Source organism: Rutidosis leptorrhynchoides, chromosome 1, assembly GCF_046630445.1.
Source record: "Rutidosis leptorrhynchoides isolate AG116_Rl617_1_P2 chromosome 1, CSIRO_AGI_Rlap_v1, whole genome shotgun sequence".
Lineage (NCBI taxonomy): Eukaryota > Viridiplantae > Streptophyta > Magnoliopsida > Asterales > Asteraceae > Rutidosis > Rutidosis leptorrhynchoides.
The window spans coordinates 700,269,025-700,280,885 of NC_092333.1; the positions used below are offsets into that span (position 1 = coordinate 700,269,025).

General features: G+C 32.3%; 1 protein-coding gene across 1 annotated transcript; it reads left to right on the plus strand.

Annotated features, from left to right (window-relative positions):
* The first annotated feature begins 9,610 nt into the window (after positions 1–9,610).
* LOC139886145 (probable E3 ubiquitin-protein ligase XERICO) lies at positions 9,611–11,649 on the plus strand. Its single transcript, XM_071869891.1, has 3 exons — positions 9,611–9,796; positions 10,645–10,702; positions 10,962–11,649. The coding sequence occupies exon 3, from the start codon at positions 10,976–10,978 to the stop codon at positions 11,420–11,422; it is 447 nt and encodes a 148-aa protein (XP_071725992.1). The 5' UTR covers positions 9,611–9,796; positions 10,645–10,702; positions 10,962–10,975; the 3' UTR covers positions 11,423–11,649.
* The last annotated feature ends 212 nt before the right edge of the window (positions 11,650–11,861 follow it).

The following is an 11,861-nucleotide window of genomic DNA, read 5'->3' on the forward strand; positions in this document are numbered from 1 at the left end:
TTGTATTCACCTCTACTTCTGTTACAAATTCGATCTATACCTGTAACTCGATTACAGCTACTGCTGCAACATCGTTATTATCCTGTTGCATTTGATCAGACTTACATACCACCTCTAGCATCACCTTCGACAACCATCTGCATGTAACCAAAGAAATTAATAAAGGATAATGATGAACAAGGATTAACGATTATAATAATGGTGGTGGATTCCATAATGAAATGTATTTTTAATAATAATGATAATAAAGTAAACATCTTCTTTTCTTTCTCTTATTCCTTTTGCTTTTTCCAACGACAAAATTTCAAATATTCGAATTAAAAAGAAGTATTGGACTGATTTGATTCCTGTTGGGCTGCTATATATTCCATCATCAAAGAGGGCCGTGAATTTATTTATTTGTTGGGCTGAAGATCCAGTTTTATGTTGGGCCAAGGGTTTACTGAATACACGATGAAGACCTGTGGAAATTTCTGGTATGCGTTCCTAAATCAGAGCAATACATAGTAGTATATGATGAAGATTAGATGATTAAATGATACATGATTAAGAAGAGATGATAATGTTATGGTTATGTTGTTGGATGTATATTGATATCGATTAGGTTAAAGAAGAAGAAATAGATACTTAGGTTGAATAGTTTTAAGAGTGAATTATGGATTATGATTATATGTTAATGATTATGATAAGATATGAGATCGGGGTATAGATCATGATAAGTGAAGATGAGGACATGATCGTAAGATTTATGATATTCATTGATAGAGTTAGGATAATGATAATGAGATAAAGAGATGACGAGTGACGATGGGAAAAATGAGTTCACGATGATGTACGAGTATAAGATATCCTCCTGTTTTCTGTCATGTTGTTCGAAGTTATCCCAAACCAAAAACCCTTCCTGTTACCGGATCAAATTGTTTAAAACCATAATTAGGCCGAAATCTAGTTTCTTTTGTTGGGCCGAGAATTAATTTCTCTGATGGGCCGAATACATGTTATTGTCGTTGGGCCAAAGTCTATTCTATTTTTTTTGTTGGGCCAAGCTTTGGATGGATAGTGGACTAGAAACCGAAAATGGGTTATATAGATTTAGTTTGGGATATAAATCAGAAAAGTAAAGGTTAGGGGAATGGTTAAGGGATGTTGCGGTGAACGAGAGGTCGTGGGTTCGAGCCCGGGCATGGGCATATTTTTTTTTAAAAAGGCCTATATCATGAGGTAGCCATCTTTATTATACTTATTATTAATTTTATTATTACTATCATAAGTATTAGTATTATTGTTAGTAGTATTATTAATATTATTATTAGTATTACCATAAAAATTATCATTTTTTTTTTCAAATTATTACTACTAACAAAAGTGTTTTTATTAAAATTTACATTTTAAGTATTATCAAACATATTATCATTATTATTATTATTATTATTATTATTATTATTATTATTATTATTATTATTATTATTATTATTATTATTATTATTATTATTATTATTATTATTATTATAATAATTATTATTATTATTATATTTATTATTATTATTATTATTCTCATTAGTAAAATTATTATTATTATAACTATTATTATTATTAACATTAATTATATAGATATTACATTTAATAAATTATTGATTTTTGATATAATACCAATTACAAATATATATATATATATATATATATATATATATATATATATATATATATATATATATATATATATATATATATATATATATATATATATTATTTTACAAAAAATAATATACGTAAAATATAACTGAATATATAAAGTATATATATGTATATGACTACAACATTTAAAACATATATAAGTATTATATAGAAGGAATTATGTGATTATATGTGTTAATATATATACATGATATAGGTTCGTGAATCCGAGGCCAACCTTACATTCATTCAATGTCGTCATATGTATTTTTACTACAAAATACAATATCGTGAGTTCATTTGATTCCCTTTTACTCTTTATATTTTTGGGACTGAGAATACACGCGCTATTTTTACAACTGCTTTATTAAATGCTTTTGAAATATATTTTGAACTGCGAATACATGAAATACTTTTATAAATGTTTGAAGAGATAGACACAAGAAAAACATTCCTCGAATGAATTATGTGGACATGATAATTGCCACCATTGAATTATGTGGACATGATAATTGCCACCATTGAATTATGTGGACGTGATAATTGCCACCATTATGTGAATATTTTCCCCTGATTATTATGCTTGGTAACCTAAGAATTAGAATCGGGTATGGCCCTAATTCACGCGAATCCTAAAGGTAGCTACCGGGTTTAACACCCCCACCCAGAATATTCACTAGACGGAAGAGCTAGTGGGCGTGGTGTTTAGTACTTCGAAGTTTATATATTATACAGACGAGATGTTCTGTTTTGGGGATATTATTGATGCGCATTATATGTTAAGGTCGGTTACCAAGCCAATCTATGAAAGTAATGAAAAGTGAATGTTATGTATCGAGAGAATGATTTTATATACAGATTATGTGTATGTTATTTTTGTGCACGAGATATGTGTACGGTTACTAAGATTTATGAAAGATGATTTCGTACACGAGAAAGGTGTATTGTATTTAAAAGATATCGCATGTACATTATAGGTGGGTATAGGATTCGGGCCCATTTGTACCATGCAGAATTTAAATCTTGTGGTCTATCAAAATGATGAATTTTTATTATTTTATGATAAACCTATGAACTCACCAACCTTTTGGTTGACACTTTAAAGCATGTTTATTCTCAGGTATGAAAGAAATATTCCGCTGCGCATTTGCTCATATTAGAGATTTTATTTGGAGTCATTCATGACATATTTCAAAAGACGTTGCATTCGATTCGTAGAGTTCATCAAGATTAATATTTAGTCATTCTTAGTTTGGATATATTATGAAAGAATATGCATATCTGTCAACTTTCGATGTAAAGAAAGATTGTCTTTTAATAACGAATGCAATGTTTGTAGAATGTATCATTTAAGAGGTCAAGTACCTCGCGATGTAACCAACTATAGTGAATCGTTTATAATCGGTATGGACTTCGTCCAGATGGATTAGGACGGGTCATGAAACTCTTGCACTAATCAATAAACTCGTTAATAATAAGAGGCCCGTCTAGAATTTGTCTCTCTTTAACGTAAGATGATTGCTCCTAGCTAATAACCGTATCAATGACTTTGGCCAATCGATTAGCAAGAAGCTTAGCTATAATTTTGTATTGCACCCCAATGAGACTGATAGGCCTGAAATCTTTCGCATTTAAGGGGTTAGATAAGTTTGGAATCAAGGTAAAAAAGGACGAGTTACAACCTTTGGGAATAAATCCCGAAGACTGAAAATTCTGAACAAAAGCCATCACATCCACCTGAATCAAATCCCAAAAATGTTTTATAAATCGAATAGAGAACCCGTCAGGTCTAGGCGATCTATCATCACCAGAAGCCCAAACTGCTTCTTTAATTTCCGAATATGAGAAATGAGATTCAATGCTATCCGCATGTTCTTGAGAAAGAGTCCGAAAATGAGATGAAGGATGAGAAAATTTCACGGTATGATGTTTCTTGAATTTCATACGAAAAAAATCCAGGAAAGCATGCTTGACTTCCAAAGGAGAGGAGGTCCAAATTCCATCTACATTGATACCATTAACAGCGAGTTTTCGACGTTTTCTTTTAAACGAAGCATGGAAAAATTTAGATTTTTCATCACCGTGAACCGTCCAAAGTTTTCTATTTTTTTTGCGCTACATCCATACTTTCTTTCTTGTTAATATCATGCAATTCTTTGACAAGTTGCACTCTTCTATTAGACAGGGCAACCTGATCTCCACCATTTACCAACTCCGAGTCGATAACATCAATTTCCTCTAGAATCAGTAGCTTATTATTAGAAGAAGAATTAAATTTTTCCTTTCTCCATTTTTTGAGACAGTCTTTAACAAACTGAAGCTTCAACTTGAAAGCAATAAAAGGATTAATCCCAATACAAGTAGCCAACAACGTGGGGTTAACCCAAGCTTGTTTAACTACATCATCGAAACCATCAATAACAAACCAAGAAGAAAAGATCTTGAAGGGAATTGGACCAAAATCAACTTGTTCATTATAGAGAATAATCGGGCAATGATTCGACCAGAGATTGGGAAGAACACGAGCTTTTAAATTCGGGAATGCATCACAAAACCCATTAGAAATAAGGAACCGGTCTAGCTTAGCACGATTGTCACAAGACTTACTGGAGCGTGTAAAAGCTCGACTGCCCATGGGAAAATCAATCAATCCTGAACCATCTATGAAACTATTAAAATCTTGAGCCTTGAGAGAACAAAATCTTGATCCCTGTCGTTCCCATGCATTACGCACCACATTAAAGTCACCAAACACAATGTACTCGCCAGGATTATTAGACATAAAAGAAAGAAGGAAAGACCAAAGGTTAGCTTTCTTTGATCTCTCTTGAGGAGCGTAAATATTTACCAAAAAACATATAGAGTTCGAGGTCGTTACAAAACCTGCAACAATGAGAACATTATCGAACGAAAAAATTCGATTTTTGACGAAACAAAGATGAGAAAAGTAATTGTATTTAGGGAAAAAAAAGTTTCAAAATTTATGTATCTTAGCATTTAGCATCTTGTGTTTCGTGTTGTAAGTGGTGTGCTTAGACCACCTTTCTAATAAAAATAAAACTAGTTTATAACCCCGCGAATTCGCGGGACTCAAACATATAAGATTAGCATTTTAAAAGAATTTCACACGTAGATGTAAATACAATGGCATTGTTCGACCTATACAATTATGATTTATGTCTTTGATACAGTTTAATGTGAATTTTAATACGGGTTGAAAATATACGGGTCATCCGCCATAGTTGTTGTGGAGGCATCCACGCACTAATAAGCATCGAGGATGAAGAAAAGTCAAAAGTGTTTTAACATTTTTGACATAACTGAATCTTTCAGTTTGTGATTGCAGGCTCACTTCATTATAAAAGTATCACATGAAGTGTCCGCCAGAAAATGTAATCGAGTTTTCCGTTGAAGCAGTTTTTGACGACTCATGAGAACAAAAAAATAACACAAGGTATTAGCATTACGAGAATGCATATATAGGATCAACAACTAAAAGATAAACTTGCTTGTGATTGAAGACGACAATCAAATACCAAGCCTTGGCTTTGAAGATCAGTGTAGGTCTTTTAGTTGTTAGATGTTGTCATTCCTGTCTTCGTAGTATTCTTCCTCGAGTTCTGATCCCCATTTATTCACCCCTTGATTTGCTTTTATCCTTTCCCATAGTTTTTCTGCTGCTTGTGTCGGGAAAATTAAGGTAGTTAGCACATAATACAATGAGCCACAATATGGAAATGACTGTATAATTTATTAATGAAAGGGGCGTACCTCGATTGATGTGATCTCGTTAAAATTCTTGGTATTTGGAATACCAAGTCGACACATACAGTATTGATGTCTAAATTCCTTGAAATGACGCTCATAAGCTCTTCGCCCCCAGTAGCTATAGTTTCCACATATCTCACACTTGAACTCCTGAAGGATAAAATAAAACACATCAATTAGGATTGATTTTCTTATAGTTGAGTGTACATTAATAAGCAAATGATGAGTTGTAACTTCATCTATTTTTAGTTCATTTATGTTTTTTGCTAAAAAAAAGTAATATCACCTGCCCAAGGCCATGAAGCTTGTAGAGCCAGTAAGGAATAGGTTTTCCATCCCAACCCATCGACAACTTCAAAGGATTGTAAATTTGTTGGTCCTCATCATCACTCTCGACTTCAGGTACTTCCTCCTGCAAATTATGTTATAAAGGTGAACCGAGGTTAGACATACAAAAAAATAAATAAAAATAGCTCAATAATGTAACAGATCTTACATCGTCTCTTCCCATTTCCTCGTAATTCTAACCGTGTTCATTGACAACCTTATCCTTAGTTCTCGTTATTGTCTGAGAAAAAAAGTCAATTTTGTCATTTAGTATCCAAATAGCAAAACAACATAACAAAATAAAATAAAATAAAATACAACTTTGGCAAACTTACATCTGATAGCAGCTCACATAACTTCTCTAATTTGGCCTCAATGTAGTACTTATACTCTTGCTTACATAAAGTTAGGAACTTTTCACTCGTATAATTGTCAACCTTATAAAATTTAGATTTTTGTGTGCCGTTGGTCCCTCCATTATACACCAAATAGTGAACAGCGTCCCTTTCGTTTTTTTTCTGCTTACAGCATCCCTCCATTATCCCGTTTAAAGATACCGAGTCCCTCTGTCAAATGAAATGATCACAGGAATTTGTTTGTGTTAATGTGAAATACACATTCCTTTGCTCATGGTTGGTGTAATTTTGTGTATAGTTAAAAGTTTAATCTTGGAGATTGAGTGATTATTGTTCCTTGGAATCCATCAACCGTGCCGTTCATATGTAATTTGTTTTGGTAATGAATTGTTCAAAGCCATCAGATGACGTTATGGTTTGAACAAGAAGTAAAAAAATTGAAAAAATGGTTGTTTTAATTTTGAAGATTGGTATTCATTAATTTAAGAAAACTGCAGGTGGTTGTGGGTTATCATGAGAAGAGAAAGAAAGAAAAATGGAAAAGAAAAAGATAAAGAGACAACGTTAAAAAGACGAATTTACCCTCACATGCAAGGCACATGTCATGAATTAACGGACTTATTTAACGGAAGTTAGACGGAGGGACACTGAAACACAAATTTGTAAAATGGAGGGATGCTGTAAGCAGAAAAAAACGAAAGGGACGCTGTTCACTATTTAGTGTATAATGGAGGGACCAACGGCACAAAAAAGTCTAAAATTTACAACTTTTTGTATAGAATAAACTAATAGTCATTATAAAACACAAAAAATAAAAATTTGAACCTGCATATTGCAATGTGATGAGGTAGATTTTGTACATGTACGAACCGTTCCATTAATCATACATCAACTACAACATATGTGACGAAGAACAAGAAATTTGATTAATGACCAAAATCATTATCCAATGTACCTGAGTGACCCAAAATCACTCCACAGCTCCAGAAACATATTATAAATGTGTTGTAATTTCAAATCCACGAAGTTACCCAAACGGGTCTAATTATACACAATTACGTATTAATGAGTCAAAATGACTCCTTTCAGTAAAATACACTTAAAACTCATTTTTAAAACATCAAAACTTGACAATACTTTTGACATGACATAATGAACGTGTACAAAGCATTAAATACCCAATTTGACACCATACGGCCCAAATGGGTCAGGGGTCTAAATAGATGACTAAAACACTTTTTACGTTATAACACTTAAAAACCGTCATTTCTTGACTAATCCATTAGTTTAACATCTTTTACAATTGACCACCTAGATATCGATGAATGTTTTTGATTACTTATATGTATCGTTATGTATATGAAAATGAATGTATATGTATATGAATACGAATGTAGTATAGATAAATGATTTTGATTTCATACTTTGTGAATATAAAAAGTCATTACAGACCATTATATGTACATTAGTAGGTGGTTTAATAATCATAACATGTATTTTAAAGTGATAGAAAGTTAACTTACCTTTTTACACTACTTGCACCTCACCATCGTCTTCATCGCGAACGCTTACCTTGAATTCCTGCATCATCTTCTGGATCGCGAACAATGTTAGTTTCTAATTGACCTACATTTATTCATTCGTCTTCATATCACTTCGAACCGAGCCTATCTGCCATCTTCGTTTCAGCATGAGCGGAACCAGAAATTTAATCACACTTATTGGATATGGAAACTTATTGCCAAACTGAACTGTTAGTACAAGAAAACCAACTAAATTACAACAAAAATTTAACTTCTTATAAAATCATTAGATTCCCAACCCACAATCCAACTATACGCTATTTTTTATTAACACAAACACAAAAGAGTATTCTAAATATACCTCATGCAAACGTTTTCTCTTGTTAACAACGAACGCTGATAGCATCACACACGTAAAAACATACCTTTAGATTCGTTGGCATTCGAAGACACATCCACCTCAACTTCACTATTAAGCAATAATTAAGATCTACATTTGATATGAATTACTGCCACACCATATCCATGTTTTTGTTTATATATAAAACCCCACCAATCGTGTTGAGTGTCACACAATTGTAGGGATGTACAGTTCAAAATAATTGTTCTTGGACTATGGTGTTGAGGGTTGCATAAATTCCAGTCTCCAAGTCTGCGAATCAGATAAATCTATAAATTTTAAACGACTCTAAGATGCGAGAATATTATGAAAAAAAACCAGAGGAAATGTAAAATCACATAAGTATGTGTGACACATACACCAAAAAGAATCATACTATGGATATATATATATATATATATATATATATATATATATATATATATATATATATATATATATATATTGGTTTATAGCTTTAGCATAAAGTCCGATTTTGATGCATCATGAAGTTTAATTTAAAGCTTTCAAATAAATCAAAGTTCCAAATTTCTGAAATAGATACTAATGAATATGTAATATAGGCTAACAAACTTTAAAAATACAGTTGAAGATGACTTTACATATCAAATAAAAAAAGACATAGATTCTAGTTTTTGAAGTGAGGAGCATAAAACTTAAATGAGCAAAAATAAAATTTAACTTTTCATTTAGATATTTCATCAAACACTTAGTGTTCATATAAGACTCTATATTTGATACACATGATATATAGTTTGTCAACCATACCCGGTGCCCCTGAGGTTGTATTTATCAAGAAATTGTTGCGATTACAACCAAAAATAGCGGTGCCTCTGAGGCTATTCAACAAACCCTGACGATATAGTTTGTCAACCATAATCGGTACATCTGAAGTTGTATTCCTCATGAAATTCTTGCGATTGTAACCAAAATCGATTCCGAAATTGCAGAGGAGAAGGAAACCTCCCTGAGTTCTAACCGATTGTGGCCAAGAACCCTATGTTGATTTTGGAACGTGAGAGCAGAGAGCAGTTTTGGAGAGGAGGGAGTTTTAGGGGAGTTTATAATGTAAAAAGGATTAGGGGCAACTTGAGTAATTAAGCATCTTAATTTCTGTTGATTTTTGTAAATGACGCTATCGATAATTTCAAGGGCTGAGATTAAATCTTCCTCACTCATCTAATGGTCCACATTTTTACATGTGTCTCTTTTTAAGAATTGATGATGCTATTTTAGTTTTCTTATTATAGGATAGAGAGATAGAGAGATTTTAAAAATTGTATTTAGGGAAAAAAAAGTTTCAAAATTTATGTATCTTCTCCTTTGTTAAATAAGTAAAATAACTTTAGTAATTGTTCTATCTAATATTTGGAGTTAAGGAAATAACTAATAACTAATAACTAATATATAATCATTTTATATTTATACTCCGTATTTAGTAAGAGAAAAATAAAAAAATATTGATAGCGATAACACTTTTGATACTCCGTATATATTTATTTGTTTGTTTATATGTTTATTATTAATTATTATTATTATTATTATACTCCTATTTGTTTATTGTTTATGTTTGAGTGAGTATATGATTTGTTTGTGTGTACTATTCAATGAGGGGTGCCATCATTAACCATTATTATCAGCAATTACCCCTTTTTCTCAACTTCCCAGGGTTTTTGTTGCTGGAAATTCATAATAAATAAAAACCTAATTCCAAATTATTTCAATTCTCAACCGCACTCTGCTTGCCAGTATGTTTTTTTTTTTTTCTTTTTCTTTTCCCTCTTTATGCTGCTTTTGTGTTTTTACTTTATTTATTTAGTTTGTAGATCTCACCTTAGATTTCAATTAGCTTATCTAGTAAGTATATTTTTTTGTTTATTGAAGCGGAATTCGATGTGGGTTTTTGGTTTTGAAGTTGGGTTTTAACGCGTATGATTTACACTGAACAAAATATTGATTAATTGTGTGGTTTAAATTAATGCTTATGGGATTTGTTTGTCTTTTTTGGGATCTTTGTATCAAAGTTCTTGTTTTTAATGAAATTCTATATTCTCACAAGTAGCTAGTATTTGTTTCTCGATTGATAATATATAGAAAATTACTATCAGAACTATAAAATCTCATTTAAAAAAAAAAAAAAAAAAAAAAGATTTGGTATTGAACTTGTAGGCTAGTTATGGCTGGAACAGTTGGTTGAGCCACCATCTTATATGGGGCTCCAGGGTAAATTTGATTAAGCTGGGGCAATTTGGGTTGGGGTGCCCAATAATCAACCTTTTTCGGCAGTAAGAGTGTGTGAAATTATTGTTCCTAAATGAATCTAACTTTTATGGTTGCCAAGGATCTATTCTTACATTGTATGGCCATAGTGAATTCTAACCGATCTTTAGTACTATATTTTTTTGGCCTAACTAAAAGACTGCTAGGCTTAGCCCAAATAATATTTTTATAACAAGTTAAAGTATAAAGTTAACTATTATCACTTTTTAGTAGAGAAGGGAGGGAGCCGGCGACTAGAAGTTATTGGTGTTTTTCTGTGTTTAATTGATCTACCGAAGTATTAGTAGTTGGACTAAACTTTGTGGCATATTTGCAGTTGGATAGGAACTCGTCAAACTTCGCTTGCTTGTTTCGCGATTCATTTCAAGCGAAAGGTAACATATATTTGATTTTACCTTTACTTTTACCCTGTATGAAAATCAAACATATTAGCTTTACGGGACAAAAAGCTATTCGGGTCGATCCAAGCTGGCCATTTTTCGCTCCAGTTATTAAAAAGTTCTATTTTAACCCAGTTACCCAAGGCATTCGAACCGCCGATTTTGCCACCTCTAGTTCTTCATACAATTTAAAAGCTTAAAGTTAATGAAGAAAAAAGATTGAGTTCTTGACTTGTCTCTTTTGTCTAATTAGGTTTAAACAACAATATGGGCCTTTCACCATACTCAAATCCATCTGATGCTGGAGTGCTATGTGTAATCCTGGTTAACACAGCCATGTCTATAAACATCATGAAAGATATCTTATGCTCAATACTTCACGTTGTCGGCATTCGTTTAGTATCATCCAATCACGAATTCACCGAATCATTTGAACACCGAGGAAGCCCGTCAGAAACTTATATGGAAGAGTTCAGAAGCCAAACGCCGTCAGTCCGTTACATATCGTTATGTCGTTCAACCAAACAAGAATGCTCAGTTTGTTTGATAGAGTTTAAACCCGATGCGGAGATCAATCACCTCTCTTGCGGGCATGTTTTTCATAAAAGTTGTCTTGAAAAATGGCTGAAATACTGGAACGTTATTTGCCCGTTATGTAGAAACCACATGATGATTTCTACTAATGAAATGGAAGACAACACTTGCCCTATGTGAAGAATTGGATATTATGATTAAATGTGTTGGTGTACAGGGCAGTGTGATTGCAAACTTACCCTTCCTGTAGATATCAATTGTGTAATGTTTCCGGTGTATTATTATGCATCTGAGAAACTGAAATCTTTTTTCCTCGGTTGTTCGAGTTTTCATTGAAGAAACATATCATGATTCATGTTTCTTTCATTATCATCTAATCTATTTCTGCTTCAATATTGAATTGAGTTTCCACTGCGCCATCTTACACTGCATTCTAGTGATAAATGTTACATTAATATTAATATTAATGTTAAACGGAAAACGTTTTTTTAATAGGCTTTCAGAGAGGGCGAATATATGTTTTTACTCGGCTGTATTCAGTCTAATTGTGTTATCCGGTGACCGTTTTTATTATGACCTCCACTAAGCTATATAGGGATTAGTGTATTGTTGATTCTTC